Source organism: Erpetoichthys calabaricus, chromosome 3, assembly GCF_900747795.2.
Source record: "Erpetoichthys calabaricus chromosome 3, fErpCal1.3, whole genome shotgun sequence".
Taxonomy (NCBI): Eukaryota; Metazoa; Chordata; class Cladistia; order Polypteriformes; family Polypteridae; genus Erpetoichthys; species Erpetoichthys calabaricus.
Genome location: NC_041396.2, coordinates 289,623,935 through 289,644,097, shown reverse-complemented (window position 1 = coordinate 289,644,097; position 20,163 = coordinate 289,623,935). Strand labels below are relative to the sequence as shown.

Sequence of the window (20,163 nt, the reverse complement as noted above, 5' to 3'; positions counted from 1 at the left end):
CATCACATTCTGGACTTGCAGAAAAAGACTACCAGAGAGAAAACAGTGTCCTTTTTTAAGAGGTAATGTAGTTAAGTTTGTTCATGGTTGAATTCACCTAATCCACTATACCAGGGGTAGGCAACGTCGGTCCTGGTGAGCCGCAGTATGTGCAGGTTTTTGTTCCAACCCAGTTCCTTAACGAGAACTCAATTATTGCTGATGAAGCACATATTGCTTAAGTGAAATTTTGATGTTTCATTTTAGTGGTCTCGCTTGTTAAGGTTCTCCAACCTTAATTGCTTATTTCAATCTTAAACTGCTGCATTCAGTGTTTTAATTGCTCCTTATTAGCAATAAGATGTAAAAGACAAAGCAGCCAGCAGTTCTCCAGCTAGCTTTTTTCCAATTACATCTGTGTGTGTTCATCATGCACTGTTTGATTTAATAAAACACTTAATAGAAAAATGTGACAGACTAAAAATGATCTGTTTTAGACTTCATATCATTTGGATGATATCCTTGGAAAGGAAAAAAATCTACGATATAAGAGCCTTACATTGCACAGACTAACAAGCCATAAAATTAAATAAGGTCTGAGATTGGCAATGATTGGTTTCTAATTAAGCAATTGGGTTGGAATGAAAACCTGTAGCCACTGCGGCTCACCAGGACCGACGTTGCCTACCCCTGCACTATACAGTAACCAGTCAGCCTTGGGTGCTAAGCAGAAATCAAACCCTATATTTTCAAACTCCTTATGCTTCCCATACAATTTTCAAATAAAAAGGCTGTGTGTGGGTGTATTGGGTCCTAGTCCCCTGTTGTCCCACCCACATTCATATATTGGGACTGGTTTAAGTTTGTTGGTTTGGTGTGCCTCTGCCTAATTCATCCTAGACCATGGAACGTTGTGACTGCCACATTGCCTTTGCTGCATGACACTGCCCTCCTTCATGAATTAAAATGCCTCATATAAGTAATGTGTGCCAAGGCACCATGGGTAGTAGAACATTGCATTTGCTGTAATATAAAATTATGGCCTCCTTCATTGTCCCTGTCATTATAATGTACATCGTATATAGTAACTTCAGATTCAAATATGCAGCAGTAGCTTTACATACAAAGTAGTCTTGTACAGTAGTGACAACTGACTTTCTAACCAGACTACAAATAGGCAGACCTAATAATCACTTTATATCCAAGTAGCTGTCCCCCGCGGCTCCACCTGCATAGTAGTGAAACAGGACAAACTTTAGAAATCAATAAACAGGTATTTAGCTAAGCAGAGGCAAGGTACACTTTAAAACATGGCCAGAGGTAGACCGATTTGAACAGAGGCTGGTGCGTGAGTGAGGAGGGCCCTGCCTGGGTCTCCACTCCTGATGTCGTGCTTCCCCCTTACCCCCGGCCCTCTGTCTCTGATTAACGCGAATATATCGCTCCTGCAAGTGAGAAATGATACTTAGCGTGATGAGTAGTCACAAAATCAACCAGAATGTTCAAGCAAATTATAGAAAAAAAAAAAAAAACATTCCAAATCCATTAAGTAGTTCTCTCATGAAAAGCAGACAGACAGACCTGTGTGTGTGTATATGTGTATATATGTATGTATTATAAGAGAGAGAGAGACCTAAGCCATGCAGGATCTATATAAAAGAACATAGTGATGTAATTATGATTTAGTAGTGTGTGTCTGTGTCTCTTTTGAGATTGAACAAATGTATGTGAGTTGTTTATCTTGCCATTCACCCCAGTGTGCCATGGTCATTTTGAGACAACAAAAGCCTAGCCGGGCATTCATGTCTCGCCAGTTTTGCCTTTTTCTTTTTATGTTCTGCTGCCAGTTCATGTAATTTTGCATTCACATAAAAATTTGTTTGTACAAGTTTACAGTATATGGTCAGTAATGCAAAAAATAACTTGAACACCATGCTATTGAAATTAACATATTTCTATTGTATCTGGTAATATTTAATTCTGATTACTACTAAATATTAATAAGTAACTCATTTAAATCTGTTATTGTAAATTCCAGACTATAGATTCCTCTCTGCAAGCCACTCTGGCAACACACAAGAGAATATGGTGTAAAGTAGTAATGATTTTGGTGAAATCTAAGTAGCATTGTCATTGGTGATGACTCTTGAGCAAAGTCTTCTGATGTATATGTTATCTGTAGATCTAGTGAATTAATGAGGCGGTCTTGGTTTTCTTTATAGGAAGTTGGGAGTATCATCGGCAAGGTAAGTTACTTTTTTCCGTAATTCCATGATGTATATCCCATTCTTAATTGTTGAGAAGCAGCTTTGCTATACCTGTTTTTTTGTAAGTTTAATTTGCTGTATATACTGGTTTTCATAAGTGTGTATTCTTTGTAAAGAATGGTTTTCAGCTGTTCTCATTTCAAGGACTTTATGTATCTAAAAGATAAATGTGTATTACTTGAGTGGTGAGGGAGCAGTAGTCTACATTATTACTTAAAAATAATTTAAAAAAACTGCACAACAACCTGGGAACAATTGTGCACCCCTCACCATTTATTTTTAGTAACTCCTAAACAAATTAGATTGCTTTTAAGCAGTAGAAATCAAGTTCTTGAGTATTAGACTGTACTGTTTATAAAACTGTTTATACTGTTTGTATGAGGTCAGTGTTATTAGCAGAAGATAAGGCCATTTATTTTTTTTTTCTGTGTACAGAAAGGGGAATCTGTGAAAAAGATGCGAGAAGAGGTAAGGCCCTTTGACAAAATTCTATAATATGCTAGTAAAGTTTGATTTTGTTAGTACAGTCGACCCTTGATATACGACCGGTCTGACATGCGAACAACTTGATTTACGACCAAAATTTTTATTTTGATTTACGACCAACATCTTGTGTTACGACCTAAATGCAGTCACGTGTATCCTCTTGTGCGATTGTAAACAAACAGCCGAGAGCGTTAGTGTCAGTCAGAGCCCAGATACATGTGTTTGTGGACGTAATTTCGGTCAGTGCAGTTATTTATCTATATACAGGTAAAATTCCGTTACAACGAATATCTTTACAACAAAATTTTAATTACAGCGAAGTGTTTTTATGGTCCCGACGGCTTCCCCATATGATGCGAGTCTATAGAAATCTCGTTACTACAAAGTACATTCAGCAGATACTTTCATTACAACGAAGTGCCCTAAAGACATTGAAATGCTTGAATGAATCATTCACAGAGCAGTTAATTCTGTACCACAGCTCAGTTGTGCACAACAACCCCCCAAACAGAAACACTAACTTTTTTTTTCTTTCTTCTGACTTTCCTCGTATTTCAGTCATACTTTTTACTTATTGCACGTCAACATTTGAAAAACATCCATTGGAATTTAACTCATTGTCGCCCTCCTATAGATACGGCAGACACGAATAAAACGATAACAGTTCATATTTAAAAAAAAAAACTTTACATTTTTTGCAGCAAAAAGAAAAAAAGACGTTGCCAGTGAATTCGGAATTTCGCTCGACGCTGTCAACTTTCTTGAAAGACCGAGCAAAAAAAGAAGAAAAATCTTGGCTTGCAAAACGTATGTGAACTGCTGCATTTGAACACGTCGAAAAAGCAGTTTTTATGTGGTTCAGTGATGCGCGTTCAAGAAACATTCCTATTAATGCGGCACTCATTCAAGGTAAATGTGAGGTTTGTAAACTCTCTTGGGACCTCCCCCAACTAGACGACACGCCGAAGAGCGTCCTGAAGTCCAAACTCCGCGTCTATGGAAGACTGTTTATCTGTTGCTGGGGCATGGCTCAAAGCTGTGTTGAGTCTCTCAGCCAAAGCAAACAGAAAAGATATCGATGGGTGATATGCAAGGAACATTGTAAATGCAGGTAACAGGTAACTTGATCACTGATCTGCTGTGTCTGTATATAGCAGAGTGGCAGATCACGCTGCAATAAATAAGTGTGCCGTTTCTGTTTCAAGCTGAATAAAGCTGGTTTTGCTAAAGTACTGAGACTCAACCTCGTGTTTTGGGGATCAAGACAGGGACTTATAGTGCGACCCCGATCTTTATGATTTGCTTCTGTGTCGCTTCACTGCAGCGCTATGAGTCTGTTGTTACCCTGCCCGGCAACGGACAAACAAGCTTCCACAGACGTGGCAATCGCGCTTCAAGACGCAATTCAGCGTGTCGTTCCCATTGAGTTGGGAGTGGGTGGGGGGGGGTCTCAAAATAGTTCAGAAACCTCACAATATGAAGGAAAAAAAGGATGATACAGCTTCTGATTGATAACTGTGCTGCCCACAACATACTTCCACATTTAAATAAAGTTCGTTGAATTCCTCCCACCCAAGTGCACGGCAGCGCTTCAGCCATTGGATTTGGGCATCATTCGGACCTTGAAAGTGTATTATCGCAAGGAAATGCTGAGAAAAATTCTTGTCAGAATAACTTGTAGGCAGGAGGAGATTAAAATTAACGCAAAAGAAGCTATTGAAATGATTGCAAACGCCTGAGCAAAGTTAAATAAAGCCTTTAAAAAAAAAAACCTTCCATTTCATTCTCCTCCCCCTCCCTTCCTGTAGCCCAAAGATGTCAAATTAAATGGTGAGTACAGTATGAAATTGTTGTTTCTGGTAGGCTACACACTTTTTATAACTTTTTGGTTAGTACATTAGAAATATTATTGGTGTTTTGGTAAATTATGCACATTATACAACCCTTTTTTATTATGAAAAGGTTAAGTAAGTGTTGCAGTGGGAGGTTCGGAATGCGTTATGGGTATTTCCATTATTTCTTATGGGAAAAATAGTCTTGACTTACAACCAACTTGAGTTACAACCATCCCTCGTGAACGAATTGAGTTCGTAAGTCAAGGGTCCACTGTAGTTTATTATTCATTATCAATAAAATAAACACTGACAAGGGGTGATTTCTGTAGGAACCTTACGTCTTGAGGGTGTTTTTTTTTTTTTTTTTGATCCTGTTTTTGGCTGATGTCCTACCTTTTTTTTTTTTTTTTCTTTTTTTTTTTTTTTTTTTGTGTGTGCAGAATTTCTCCATTTTGAAACTCATTTTAGTCCGTCTATGGCTCAGAATGATGTATAGTTTTAGGTACCTTCCAAGGAAGAAGGTGTAATGCTTTATAGGGAAAATGTGTATAAAAACACTCCTTGCCAACATATTCATTTTTTTTTTGGGGTCAACATTTTGGCAGAAAAAAAAACACTTATCTTTTTCATTTTATTTCCCTTTCCCCTTTCTTTACAGAGTGGTGCTCGCATTAACATCTCTGAAGGAAACTGCCCTGAAAGGATCATAACTTTGGCTGGGCCCACTACGGCCATTTTTAAAGCTTTCTCCATGATCATCGAGAAGCTTGAAGAGGTGAGTGAGCAAAACTGAGACCTTTATACTTGTAATATTGTTTCAGGGTGGGCACCAGTCAAGATGTTAACTGAAAAATGGTTTAGAATTGATCCCGTATAATAATTTTTTGGTCATTTAAAGGTTCCACTTTTTGGGTTTTGCCTATAAATGCAGTTCAACTTAATTGGCCTCAAATAACCTGGATAGTTCATTTAATTCATTATTGTAATAGGACACCCAAAGATAAAAGCTCAATATTATGAATGTCATTAAGCATTTACCAGTGATTATTTTTTTCTGTTTGGTCCTGCTTTTCATAACCCATTTTACAGCCAATTCTCATGTTCACATTTTCTGGTATCTTCTAAGTTCATGCCTCCTAATGGTAGGTAGTGCTTTAAATAGTCTTCTGATATTTTTCATATAAGGAATAGCATAACTACACCACCTTGAAACTCCTGGTATTAGAGGGAAATGTAAAACATTGCCAATCTCTATCACTTCAAAGGGTGACTGAAAGAACCTATTTTACTATTTAACTAGCGGTTTTAGTCTGGGTGAGGATTTATGTACCAGTGTTAATTTGTCACGAGTCATTTCAGCCAAAGTCAACCAGTTTTCCCCTGTATCAGCAGCTTTTTGCTCCTGTGTGCTAAATTGTTCAGCAGTTACCTGCTAATCTCTGTAGCTAATAAAATAGACTGTTTAACACACTGAAAAGGGAGAGTAACAGTAAGTATATGAAATGGATTTTCATTTTCTGTGTAAAATAGACTTTTGTGTGTGTGTGTGTGTGTGTTTGAGTATTCTGGCCTGAACTGTTGGATTGTGGTGGAGAAAGAAGAGTTATTGCTGGTTTTTCCAAAGTTTTATCCACCTCAATTTTGTCACTTAAATTGAGTCTATTATTGTCCAGGGGAAGTATTCCATATACTCTTCAACTAAAAATTTAAAGTGGGAGGTTCAAACGATAATCCCCATTTCATTACATTAGCCAACTTTTTAGAAAGTGCTGCTTCTTGCATTTACATTGCCTAAGGAAAATGATACACAAAGACCCCATGCATTTGTTGATATTAAATATACAATTAATAAGTGAAATTCCATAAAATGAAGCGTTTCAAATGGTCACAAAATAAAAAGGTACATAAGTAATTTTGTGGTATTTGTTTCAACAAACGGGTCAGTTATACTTTTTCAGCGTTATTAAATCAAAGGTTAAGCACTGGGTAGAAATGTGCACAAGACAAAGTATTGAGACTAGTCTGTGTAATTAAGGAAAATGGAGCACAAATCTTGGTTGCAGAGATCTTGTAAATATTGATTTATATGTTAACCTAATTTGGAAGAAAAAGTACTGGCCTTTGATCCATAGAGAAGGTGTTTATTTTTCTTATTGTATGTGAAATATTATACGTTGCAGTGTTCTGATCATACTGAATTGTTTTTTTTTTTTGTAATCTTCCACAGGATATTAGTAGCTCAATGACTAACAGCACAGCCACTAGCAAGCCTCCTGTTACTCTACGCATTGTGGTTCCAGCCAGCCAGTGTGGCTCTCTAATTGGGAAAGGAGGTTGCAAGATTAAGGAGATCCGAGAGGTGAGCACCGGTGTCTTTGAGGTGTTGCTTAATTTTAGCATGCTTTTCTTGGTCGAAATCCTCTTCATAAATGCATATTATATATTCATTTGAGTATGGTGCAGTGGTAGTTGGTTTTGTTGTTAATATTGTTGGTTTTATTTTAAATAACATGCAGTTCAGGGGTTTCTAAATAAATACATAGGTGTACCACACGAGAAGTCTAGAATAGGTAAAATTATTCTAGTGTGTTGGCTGGCTTTATGTACGACACAAACTAGGGGAAAAACTAATTTTGATTTATAAAAGTGAAATTCTATTATTCAATAACTATATGACACGATGTAATAACAGATTTGATACTATAGAACAAAGTGTACCACTTTAATATTTGCATAATTCATCTTTTTTTACCATCCATTATAAGGACCTGATGCCAACACAGTACTTTTTGAGTAACCTGCTTTTAAGCAGTTTTTAGTACAAGAGAAACTCACAAGAACAGTTCACATGATTTTCTCCATCTTCTGATCATCTGCCCCATGTCATGTCTTCCCTTCCTCACAGGGCTCTCACTTCTGCCTTCCTGTATCAGAATTCCTTCTGATGTGGTGCAACCTGCCCTGGGGATAGTTGTAGGTGGGGAGTTTAAATGGAGGGTACACCTGTTACAGATGTCCCAAGGCGAGCTTGGGGAGGAAAGAAACCTTCCATGGAGCAGAAGGGCAAAAGCTCTTTGTTTGCTTGTACTTCTATGGGCACACTAAGCATCTATTTTGAGTTGCTTCCATGCTAAAATACAACTGAAATCCTTTCCATCTTCTTGAAACGTACGATAAAGAAACAAAGCTGACGTGCAACTAAAGAAAACGGCATAACTTTTACAAGTTTTGTAACTAGACAGCAGTATATTATGTGCATAGTCTAATATAGTGAAGGGCAATCTTCCGGCCAGCTGGCTTATGTCAGCACAGATGTGTAACAGCCTTTTGAGCTGCAAGATTTAGAGAGTAGCATATCCTAACATTCTTTTTCCTCTAGGCGACGATAGCTCCCTGGTTGGAATAAGTTTTTGCAATTGCAGCGTCTTCAGTAACCTGAAACTATATAGATATACTATTAAAAGGTGTTACCTCTCCCATACTGATACGGCGGTAAGAAATCACATAAGAGAAAATAACTTGGCTTTCTTTAATGACTACACTTCATTACAGACGAAGGAAGCCAAATGACATGACAATTACCAAGGTGGGATCTTGATGTATACATTGTGCCATTTTTCATCACTGCGCTGGAAGGGTTTTCAGGACAGATGACGTTATCCCCCATCCGTCCGTCGGCTTCCAGGTGTTTGGCTGCAGTCCAAGTCTTTTTATACTGTTTTCTTCACGTCCAGGCCCTTACTTAGGTAAATCATGCCATCCAAACAAGGCAAAGAGAGGCATGCTGACTCTTAACACACAGAAATAGTGCATTTTGCCCATTTGTCTCGGTCTGTCATGTCCTATGCTTGGCCTAGTAGTTCTAAGTGCTGAACCTTCTTTGTTCTAAATCTGGCTCAGCTGTTCATGTAAAAAGATTTAAAATGTCTGCACAGAGCACAGTGACATTAAACTTATTATTCTGATTACAAACAGATGGGTAGGCTGCTATTCAGGCTAACAGGATTATGATGGTAGATAGGTGAGCCATTATACTGGCATTTCATGTATATACTGCTGTATGGATGGCTCGAAAACTGATCTGCCTGATTAAAGGGTTACGGGCTGATAATACCTGTTTTCATAATGCCAGAATTGACAAATTCAGAAACTCATTCTGTGCTTAAGTAGCTGTGTAGAAGCCTTATGTTTTTTGTTGGTATTTTTATCATTGAACTGTAGACCATAGGTATAACCTATTCACTTTTAACTAAGCAAAATTCTGTACACTGAACAATTAAGATTACTTGTATAAATTCCCCTTAAAATACAAACATTAACTAATAGATGTATATACAAACTATTATCCATTATGCATATCTATTATTAAAAAAAAAAAAAAAAAAGAAAATCATGTCTCATCTCCCAGGATTTTTATGTTAAAGATCATGGAAGAGACTTAAAAGACCCGTGAGACGAAAGAGAATAGCTACAGAGTGTCTCGCGGAGGCCTTAAACATGAGACTTTGTGCTAAGAGATTGACCCAGGACCCTCTTGCGAAGACGCAGAACATGAGATTCTTGCAAGACATGCCCTACTTGCAACCAATATCAAATAAGACAATGGGCAGCCAAACATTCAGTTGTCTACAAGATTTGAGCACACACAGATCTAGGGTATCAGCATATATAATGCGTATAAGGACAATACATTCTAAATGAAACGTTGACTAAGCAAAGAAGAAAGCAGTGTGGAGAAGAGACTCGAAAGCGTTGGAGAGAAATGAGAGAGACTAATCTAGGTGCAAATTCAGAAAATAAGGAAAGTACTTATCAGCCTGGAACAAGTGGAATTGGGGTGGGGGCAGAGCATGTCCAATCGGGCTCAGAATTAAAAGACAGAGTAAAAGACAAAGTAGAACTTCATAAAGACATTCACAAACGTTGGTGCTATACACATGCAGAGCAGGTTAGAGATTATTAAAGCAGTGTAATTTGAAAGGCTCAAAAGAAAAAAAATTGACGCGATACACATGGAGACAGTTGAATATGAAAGTATGAAAATTAGAAAATATTTTAAAAAAGTAAAGATCGCAGCAACACAAACGGAAATTATTATTCGAAAAAGGGAAAATTACAGACCAGGTGTCATTAGGGGGGAAAAAAAAGCAGGGCAAAGTGAGGTCAGAAATAAGACCGTAGAAAACAAAGTAAAATGTCATAAAGAGGTTAAAAAAACAAGGGGGGCAAACGCATGCAGAGCAGGTTAGAGATAATGAAAACTGTAATTCAAAACACTCAAAAAAACGTAGGCACAATGCACATGCTGAGCAAGATACAGAATATGAAAGCAGAAAAAAAATGACAGTGTCAAAACAAAGACAGTAAACATCACATTAGTGCAAAAAAGATTATTACTCAGAGAAATAACGAAAAGGCGAATAGAGATCGAATATATGGACATAGGTATTATGTCAGAAGTATGTAAATATTGTAAGGCTTTGAAGTTTAAGTCAGAGAATTTCAAAAACGGGGTTTATCTCACATGCATTTATTGGTTACTTTGCAAAAAAAATTAACTGCAGATGATGTAGATCGTACTGTCTGTGCTAAAATTCCAAACATAGAAACCTATCCTGAATTATAGTACAAAGTCATTAAACACATGTCTCACTGATCTCATTTTAAAGATTCAGCATATTGGGACTTGAAATATTCTAAATATTATTTTTACAGAATTTCTGAAATAGCAACAATTCAAAGAAAAAATTCTTAAAAGTGTGTATCTGGAAAACAAACACGGGAGTTGGCCAGGGAAGCAAGCAGGGGGCAAAACCCCCTAGTGTCATAAAAGAAAAGGCCTGTCAAAATTACAAGCCACAGTCCTGATAATCTTCATAAGGCGTTTATCATGGGGAAACAGGACTAACATGCTTAACAAGTTTACAAGTAAATGCACAAATTTAGCTTTTATTCCATCAATCCAATTGTTTACTAAGCAGCGAGGGCAATTCTTTATTCTTTTTCTAATTGCAAATGTGAGATGCTGTACCTAACGAAAGCTCTCTTAATAATAATTCAGTCAAGGAGTGTCTGTCTTGAGGGTTTAAACAAAAATGTCTGAACACTATTGCATGTAGGTATTGGGAGTGGTACATATGTTTTTGTTTTACCACCACATTCTTTGAGTGTATTAATAACCTGTTGTACAATGGCGTTCTGGAATCTGATTACTTTAAGAAGAGTAGACCGTAGTCTCTAAACCTGCTAAAATACTGAAATTTCCCACTTTTGGTTACTGTGGTCACAAATCTTTTTGAATTCGTGCATTAAATGATGAAATAAATGCTAATTTCTGTTATGCATAAAAATGTACATTAATTTTTAACTCCTTTGTCTCACACCTTTAACCGGTGCGGTTTGCATGGTCAAGATATACTAGTGTTTTTATATACAGAAGCTATAGAAAATGACATTACTCTTTTGAAATAGTCACCTTTTTGTCTTAGTCTCATATAAAAATCTGTTTAACTCTTTTAGGGCGGATGTCGACTTTTGTCGACAGGAGGGGTTGAGGGCGCATGTCGACAAAAGTCGACATCCAGGGATAGAGGGCGACAATCAGCTGTTAATGGCGACAAATCTCACTGTCACGTCACAGGCATTCCCTCTGTGCTTGGAGGAATGCTAGACTCGTTGACTCGGCAAATAAACCTTGCGTGTGCGTGAGTTGCGAAATGTAAACAGGCAAGATGGCACCGACATGTGAAAAGGCAGCGAAACAAGTGCAGAAAAGAAAACACTCGCATTATGCGCATTTGCGCATTATCGCGGAGTCGGACTCTTGATTTTTCAGAATCGGACTTTATTGGCAGTGATCAGGAGATCGAGCAAGAGAGTTAGAAGCAGGCATCAGCTGATCAGACACCAGCCGATGCCGGCGCCAGCGGATCTGCTGCCAGTTGCGTGCCTTCGCGCAGCCGATGCATCTACGGCAAGGTTCGCATGGGATAAATACACAGACATTGATCCGTTGAGAGCTGATCTGGCTACCGGAGTTTACAAGACGGCATGGCTTGCTGTTGGACACGACAGATCACCAGCTGCTGTACTTCAGGCTGCTGTCTCCTGATGCTGCTTTTCAGCTACTGTCAGACGAGACAAACAGGTAGGCAGAGATTTTTTTTGAATCGTGGGCTGCGTTTGCATCGCATTCTCGTTTTTCAAAGTGGAAACCCACAACGAAAGACGAGATGAAGCGCGCTGTGGCATTACAAATAGAGATGAGACAGAATTGGTGATATAACTTCAGGGAGCATTGGTCCAAACGTGTTTTGTCCCCTGGTGGCTTAGGTACGTGCTGCTGCAAAGTTTTATTCACTTCTGTAATAAACAGAAGCAAATCCCATGGGGTGAGCCAGGCTATAATGCCATACATAAAGTTCATAAAGTTTCAGAAGATGAAAAGAGGTGACAATACGGTTTTCATGCTGGCAGAAAACTTGGTGGCAGTGGCATGGCATGATGGCAAATGGGTGACTTGTCTCTCTACAGTACACACTAACAATATATGTGAGAAAGTGCAGCAACAGACAATTGAAAAATAGGCACCAAAGCAACACGTATTGTAAGGAGTGCAATGTGGCAATGACTGAAATTGGCTGCTTTGAGCGAGATCAGACTTTGCTGTGGTAAAATGTATGTGATATGTATGTGAAATCATAGAGTATGCAGGCTCATGCAACATGCAAGACAGTAACATTTGTCAAAAGGAAATATTTTTTGTTGATTTGATATGTTAAACAATTGCTTTGTGTTCTTTTTTTAAAAAATGTTAGTTTTTGGAAAAATATTCAGCCCTGGGAGAAAAGAAACAAAAAAAAAATTAGCCCTAAAAGAGTTAATCCTCTTCCAGCTTTATTTACATATTTTTCCTTATAACATTCAGTTAATGGATAGAAAAGGCAGCAGTTGTGAAAAGCAATACAAAAAGGAAGAGCTAGAATAACAGGATTGGCAGAGGTGGTCAGTCCACCAATTTCTTTTTCTTTTCTTTTTTTTTTTTTTTTTTTTTAAATAAGTCTTTTTGTATTGGATAAACTCTACCAGCTTTGCGCACCTAGATTGGATCCTGTCAAAAGTTCTTCAGCCTGTTGTAGCTTCCCAACTCACTAATTGCTTGTAATTTGATGAAACCTTTTCAGTCTGGTTTTAGAACATTGCACAACTGGGAAACTGCTCTGCTTTGGGCAACTATTGATTTGCTTATTGCAGTAGACACTAGGCAAACTAGCATATTCTGTTAGAACTTAGTGCACCATTTGACACTGTCAGACATGACCTTTTACTGTCCAGAATGGAGAACATGGTATGTCTGGCACTGCCCTTTAGTGGTTTAAGTCCTATCTGACTGATAGACAAGAAGTTTAGACTTGGCAAAAGCAGATCCAGTTCCGCGCCAGTCACACAAGGATGTCCTCCGAGCTCTGTCCTTGGCCCACTTCTCTACCTGCTTTGCCTTGGCCATATTTGTAGCTGTGGTCTGGGTTATCATTTTATGCAGATGATACTCAACTCCTATTTCAGATTTAAAAACGAAACTTCATCAGAGCTTTCGCAGCTCACAGCTTGCCTTGGTGAAATTAAAAACTTGAATGTAGCAGAAATCTTTAAATTAAATTTAAACAAAGCTGAAATCCTGCAAATTGGCACTAAAGCACAACTTGAAGGAAATGAGATCCTTCTCAGTCACTCTTTATGGTGATCTCGTTACTTTTCTCTAATCTTGGTGTCATGTTTTTGATTCCTCCCTTTCTTATTCTGCTCACATAAACCACATTAAGAAACTGTCTTACTTCCACCTTCATAACATATCCCATGTTTGTTCATTCCTCTCCTTCTGTAATGCTGTGAAATTTGTCCATGCTTTTTTTACATCCTGCATCAATTATAGTAATTCCCTACTGGCAGAGGCTGCTTCTAATCTTATATCACAGCTGATACAAAACTCTGCTGTAAGAGTCCTAACATAAACCAGCAATAGCAAGCACATCACACCCATCCTGCTTCACCTTCACTGGTTTCCTTTATCTTACAGGATTGAATTTAAAATTCTGTTATTAACTTAAAGATTTTAAATGGCCTTGCAGTGAACTACATCAGTGACCACCCCCATTGCTATGCTCCTGTTTGCCCACTAAAGTCCTCTGATTCTGGTAATCTTGTTGTGCCCCACACTCCCCTGCACTCTATTGGTGACAGGACCTTCAGCTTTGTAGTTCCCAGACTTTGGAATGACCTCCTTAAATTTAGATCTGCTGACTTCATTCATTCCTTCTTTCGGGAGGATTTAACTTAACATTCTGTCCCTTTAAGTTTACACCTCTGCCCGGATACTGGGCATAATTTGTGTGTGTCACATCACAAATTGTCAGGCATTTCTTTTAGTATTGAACTTGGTATTTTACTTTTTTTTTGTCTTCGGTTTTAATGTTTGTATATCCTGTACATTCTGTACTTGTCTGTTTTAATGTTCTGTGCAGAAAATATTTGCAATCAATGTTACATATACTCTGCTATTTAAATAAGAACAATAAGCATTGGAAAGGTGTTTTATAAATATCATTATTCCTGGTAGTTCAGTTACATTTTATGATGAATGGCGATGGAGAGCTGTTCAAATCCATTACCCAAATTTTTATATATTATCAGGTTTAAGTCGGGACTCTTAACCTTAAGCCATTGCATTGTTATACATGATGTTTAGAGTCCTTGTCATACACAGAGGTGAACCACCTGAACATCTTCAGCCCTCTGATAGAGGGCTTCAGTTTCCCATCAGTTCTGACCAATAGCCCAGTCCCTGCTAAAGAAAAGCACTCCCACTAAAATGCTAACACCACCATTCTTCACAAAAGATCTGGTGTAATTTGGGTGGTGTGTTGTGCTGTGCTTGGTTTTTGTTAAACCTATCTCTTCGAGTTCATTCCAAAAAGTTCAGTCTTGGTCTTATCTGGGGGATAAAAAAAAAAACCTTTTGACACGTGACGTTAAAATCTTCAGTGTTTTGTTTCCCCAAAGTGAAAATTAGACTCTGGTACTTTTTTCACAATAGGCTACTTTCTGTATTGCCACAGTGGACAACTTTGTGTAAAGCTTGTGAAATTGTCACATGCACAGAATGACTAGTCTTAGCCATGAACACTTGCAAGTTCTTTAAAGTTGTCATGGGCTTCTTGACAGCTTCCCTGATTGATAGCCTCTTTTGAAAGAACCTTTTCTACCTTGGTGAATACTTTGTTGCCTTGCACTACTAGCAGTAGAATCCTCAAGGAACAGCCAGATTTATTCTGAAGTAATTGTAAACTGCTACATTTGATGTCAGGTTGGGCCAATTAGCCTGGTGTGTTATCAAAAAGGTGATTAGTTGTACTTGAGCAAGTTTATAATAGTAACTCTAAGGGGCTGATCATTTATCCAAGTAAGTTGTTTTACTAATTAAATTTTAATTGTTCAGGATTTCTTTTTAAACATTTCATTTTGATGTTAAGGGTTGTCTAAATGCACCTGAAAGCAGAAATATTTTATTTCTAGGGTTTAATGTCACAGAAGGTAATGATCTTGACAGGGTATGGTTTTTCTTTAGCTTCTGTTTTACAGGCAGGCTAACTTGCTTGTGGTCCAAGTTTAAAGATGAGAAATTAATTACCAATGTTGAGATTTACTGTGTACTATCATGCACCCTTCTATAAAGGTTCATTATTTCTATAATTAAAAGAACAAAAAGAATGGGTATGGATTGTTTCATCAAGCGTACATGCTTTAATATGATGGCGTCACTGTTGTGGTGCTGCTTCAGTTGTCGTCATTACATAGCATTCTTTCCAGAGAGAGAGAGAGAGTGAGTTGTGCTTTTCCTTTGATTTTTAAGTGGGGTGGGGAGCCCTACTCACTTCTGGAATATTTCCTACTCCACTCTCCTGCAGAAGAAGTCCTTTGCACTATCACAGGAATAGAAATTTTGTTTGGCTTTGTTCTTGTTAGTCCAAGTTTTCTTCCATGTGAAGTATAAATCTTTTTTTCTCTGAGGGGGGCAAACAAATCCACCTCATTTAAAGGACGAATGTCTGTGTCTGTGCTCCTATCCTGTTGCTAGGGTAACCCTTCCACATGTTTGGCCTAATTATTAAAAAATTAGGCAAAACATGTGGAAGTGTAAAAAAAAAAAAAATAATAATAATTAATTAAATAAAAATGGTAAGGCCAATTTTCTTACTTGGTTTTATCTGTCTGTTCTGTTGTCCAACTGTATATGCCAGCAACCACAGTCTGGTAGCAATTTTCTTATACCCACGAGCCGCTTGATCAAGGTTTTATAGTTGTAATGCTAATGGCTGCCCACCACACAAGGTTATAGCAATGGATTAGTAAAAAATCATGGTAAATCTGCATGTTGGATAACCAAAACTCAGGCTGAAGTCTCTAAGCTGGGCCAACTCATTTGTCAGTTCGACAAGCAATGCCGAGAAGAAACTGTAAGAATGGGTATTTGGATGCATGTTATATCGCATATATCAAGTGAAAACCTAAGGTCTATGTTGATTACTTGGATTTCAGCCTGTCTTAGGCAAGTGGCACAGCTAGTCATTCAACTAGAGGATATGGAGCATCAAAGGATGATGAAATCCCCAATAGTCACTTAGCACAACTTTTAGGGACTGAACAGTATTCAGTATGTTTGGGTTGTTTATAAGCAGTGTTGTAAACTTGACAAATGTACAGTAGTTTAGCATAAGTGATGGTCATACTGACTTTTGTGATTGTAAAGTAAAATACAGTTTAACCTTTTATCTAATTAAACTGAACTAGCATTTCTGCTTTTAATATTTCTTGTAAAACTTCCAAGTACTTGTATCCTTGGTTTATTGCACCTGAGCAGGGGTTGGACTGTGTTAGCATATTTCTGCAAAATTTAAGGTGAAAGTGAATTCTGTGTCATTTTAGTTTCTGAATTTTGTGTTGAGCATTTATCAAGTGTGGAAAAAGTGCCTGTCTTAAGCATTTTATGAAAGAGATTTTCTTTATTCTTGCTTTGTAGTCTACTGGTGCCCAAGTGCAAGTGGCTGGAGACATGCTGCCAAACTCCACTGAGCGCGCCATTACAATTGCAGGGACACCACAGTCAATCATTGAATGTGTGAAACAAATTTGCGTTGTCATGCTGGAGGTGAGTTTGGTATACAGAGGTGTATGTTGTGTTCTTTGTTATGGAAACTTCTGTAACATTAGTCCTTTAAAATTAGTTGCACTTAATTAAAGGTATATTGGCATTTAAAAATTATTAAATCCACTTTTGCTTTATAACCCTGTGTTCTAGTTAAGTAAATTATACATTAAGGCATAACAAGGCAACTTTGGCACGTGTGTTTTCTGCTTTCCCTGCTGACTCTTAGTTTTTATGTTGCAGTCCCCACCGAAGGGTGTCACTATCCCTTACAGGCCTAAGCCTTCTGGCTCTCCCGTCATCTTTGCTGGCGGACAGGTATGTGGTTTTTGTGTTTTGTGTACGTGGGCTTTAGAATTCAAGTCTTGCTTAAGGCAAAGTAATTGTTGTTCTTGCATGGGTTCCTGTTAATAGGAAATGGAGGGAAAAATTCTTAAGTTTAATGCATTTTAATAGCCTGATAGCCAACCTTCCCAAAATTTTACATTTGGGTGCCCCTCCCCACCCCACCCCCTCCATCCCCACCCTCCTCCACCTACCACTTTTCTCATCATTTTATTTATATTTTTTCTCCTTTCCCAGCCTTCTTAAAAAGGGTGGTTATTTTATAACTGTGCTTTACTTCAGTGTTTCTTTTGCTGAAGTAGATGCAATTGTAGAAGAGGAACGAGTTAGATGGGAGTCATGCACTCCTGATGTTGCACTCTTCTGTCACACACTTTTTTTTCACTCTCTTTCTTTCTGTCTCTATGCGCTCAACCTCTAAATTTTTAATTAGGCTTTAAAAGAAATAATGCCCCTGTTTGCCACATTATTTTAAATGGCACCCTGTGAGTTTATTGTTCTTGTCTTTAATAAGCCCTTCGTGTACTGATAGTCCCGATGGGAGAAGCAGACTTACTAGGGAGAACTTGTACAAATCTTGGTTGCTGTGTGATGGCTAGGGCTTCCTTTGTCAAAGCCAGTATACCCCCTCCAATCCCCGAGATGACTATGAAACAAATTCTTATAGCAATCCTGTTTGCATGATGAACGTTAGCTGCTAGAAAGTATGTCAAGGGGTGGGGCTGTTTTCTTTTGGGAGCACCTTTTTCGTCCAGGCTTTCCTCCAGTGCATTTTTTTTTTTTTTTGGCTGCAACGCTTTAATTTTGGGGTAGTAATAGTGGGTTGTGGGGGTTGGAAGCTACTCCTTTCCATGCCCTCAACTGGGTACTTTGTGGAAAAGTAGTGGTGGGATGGGGGAGGTAGAGGTAATAATTGAACCTGCTGCAGCCTCCCCGTGTCAAATAAATGGTGACGGCGCAGAAGCGCGTCAAGCCACCCTCCTGAACGTTTTGTTTTCTTTGCAGGCCTATACGATTCAAGGACAGTACGCCATTCCACATCCAGATGTAAGTGCTGGACTCCTTTACCTTTGCTGAAGGACTTGGGTGGTTGTTTTTATTTTTATTTATTTAATTTTAATGTTTAGCAAAGAGAAGTAGTAGTAGAAGGGCTTTAACAGATTTTTACTCTTTTTATTCCCCTTTTTTTTTATTAGTCCAATCAGTGATCAGGCCACCGTTAACTGTTATCTTTACAATCCCAAAACGATCCCTTTTTTTCCCTCCCCCATGTAAATTCCCTCATCTTGATTTGACCCTGCTTGAGTCTGTGCCGCCTCCTTTCTGTTTTCTATCTTTCACCTTCCTTTCTCTCTTCAATGTGCTCACTGTTCTGGTCTGCTTTTAATGCGTGATGTTTATTACTGATTTTTGTGTTTTTGGTGTATGTGTATAATTTTTGCATACTCCTTACATGTTCTGTTATTTTGGTTTATTGATGTGGTATTTTTCTTTATTCCATTAATCGAGGATGGGTGGGTGCTTACTAAACTGGGATCTCATTGGTGAATTTGTTTGAAAATGTGACATGAATGGCAGTGTTTTGCAGATTTCAAAATACCATCATGTGATGCACTCTCAAAGTGTAATACTTTTTAATTCCAGCAACACTAGCATATTCACATTCAGTTCCCTCCATTTGGTTTTCCTGGGCTTAGATAATTCAAAGCAGTCTCTTGACAGAACTTGAAAACCCGTTCTACTGTCTGGCTAGAGGTGGCATTACGGAATCTTGACAATTCCACATTGTATATCAATCTGTTTTATTTCGATTATATGGTATAATTAGTAGAAAGTCTTCTGCAGTTACTTGCAAAGAAGTAATGACATTTTAGTAGATGTGAAGCACATAGTTGTGGTGTTGATACCGTTGCTGCATTTTTTTTTTTTTTTCAGTGTCACAAGTAAAAGGGCTTGTTTCTTTTTAAAATTAAGGGAACACTTAATAATCAGTCTTAACACCAAGTCAGTTTAGCTTTAGTGATATCAATCTGTCCAGTTAGGAAGCATAAGTGATTGTGCATCAACTTCATCTGCTTTGGTACAAATGAAAATGACCACAGGTCCACTGGAGGGGCAACTGCAAGACCCCAAAAAGGGAATGGTTTTGTAGGTAGTGGCCACAGACAATTGTCGTCTCGTTATCCTTCCTCACTGATTCTTCTCTAGTTGTGCATTTTTGTTAGTGTCCTTGTCGCTACTGCTAGCATGAGGCAATGCCTGTTGCTGATTCAGGTTGCACAGGTAGTCCAACTCCTCCAAGATGGCATATTTATATTTGCCATCACAAGCAGGTTTGCTGTGCCTACCAGCACAGTCTCGAGCATGGAGGAGATACCAGGAGACTAAGAGTTGGACAGGGCTTTAGAAGGGCATCATCCCAGCAGCACAAACAGTATCTGCTCCTTAGGTTAATAATGCTGGGCATCTTTTCAAAGTTCGAATATTTACCCATTTTTCAGTTTGAATGTTCAAGCCTTCATTTTTTTGGCTAATTAGACAGCCCAAGTAACCAATGTTAACTTTCTGATGTTGAGCAAACTGGCTTGCAAATTCCTGTGCTAGGGGAAATGTCACATGTCGGCGTGCATGCCTGAGTTCTTCGCAAAAAATCTCAATAGATCACGGAGTGCTAAGAAGTAGAGATTTCAGGGAAGCAAATACTATGTAAGACTTCTGTTTGGATTAATTTTAAGATTTTAGTTGTTCTGCACTATGTACTGCTACAGTGGTAGCCAATGCTGGTGGCAAAGATACTTTTAAAGGTAAATGTTGGTTATCTATAAATGTGTTTTGAATATGCAATATTTAAATATATTGTGTAACATTTAGATTCTCTATTTTACTTAGTGTTAATTTTTTGGAAAAGTATTCTTTTAAGCTAAAAGAAGCTAAAAGCTAAATGCTGGATATCAGTCTGTGTAATGTTTAGATGCTGCTCCTGAGCCACAAGTCACAGCTTTGGTGATTTTATTATTTGTTTGATTGTTCTATGCCAATTAAAATGTAT

General features: G+C 38.1%; 1 protein-coding gene across 9 annotated transcripts in view; it reads left to right on the top strand.

Annotated features, from left to right (window-relative positions):
• The window catches only part of pcbp2 (poly(rC) binding protein 2), a 46,084-nt gene that overhangs the window by 7,368 nt on the left and 18,553 nt on the right, over window positions 1-20,163 (top strand). For 7 of the 9 annotated variants that reach the window (XM_028798494.2, XM_028798497.2, XM_051924355.1 and 4 more), the window contains 7 exons: window positions 2,202-2,225; window positions 2,682-2,714; window positions 5,226-5,342; window positions 6,795-6,926; window positions 16,644-16,772; window positions 17,013-17,087; window positions 18,120-18,161. In XM_028798494.2, the coding sequence (XP_028654327.1) occupies window positions 2,202-2,225; window positions 2,682-2,714; window positions 5,226-5,342; window positions 6,795-6,926; window positions 16,644-16,772; window positions 17,013-17,087; window positions 18,120-18,161 (552 nt within the window). The remainder of the gene's footprint in view (window positions 1-2,201; window positions 2,226-2,681; window positions 2,715-5,225; window positions 5,343-6,794; window positions 6,927-16,643; window positions 16,773-17,012; window positions 17,088-18,119; window positions 18,162-20,163) is intronic. The other 2 variants (XM_051924352.1, XM_051924351.1) reach the window with 1 other exon arrangement.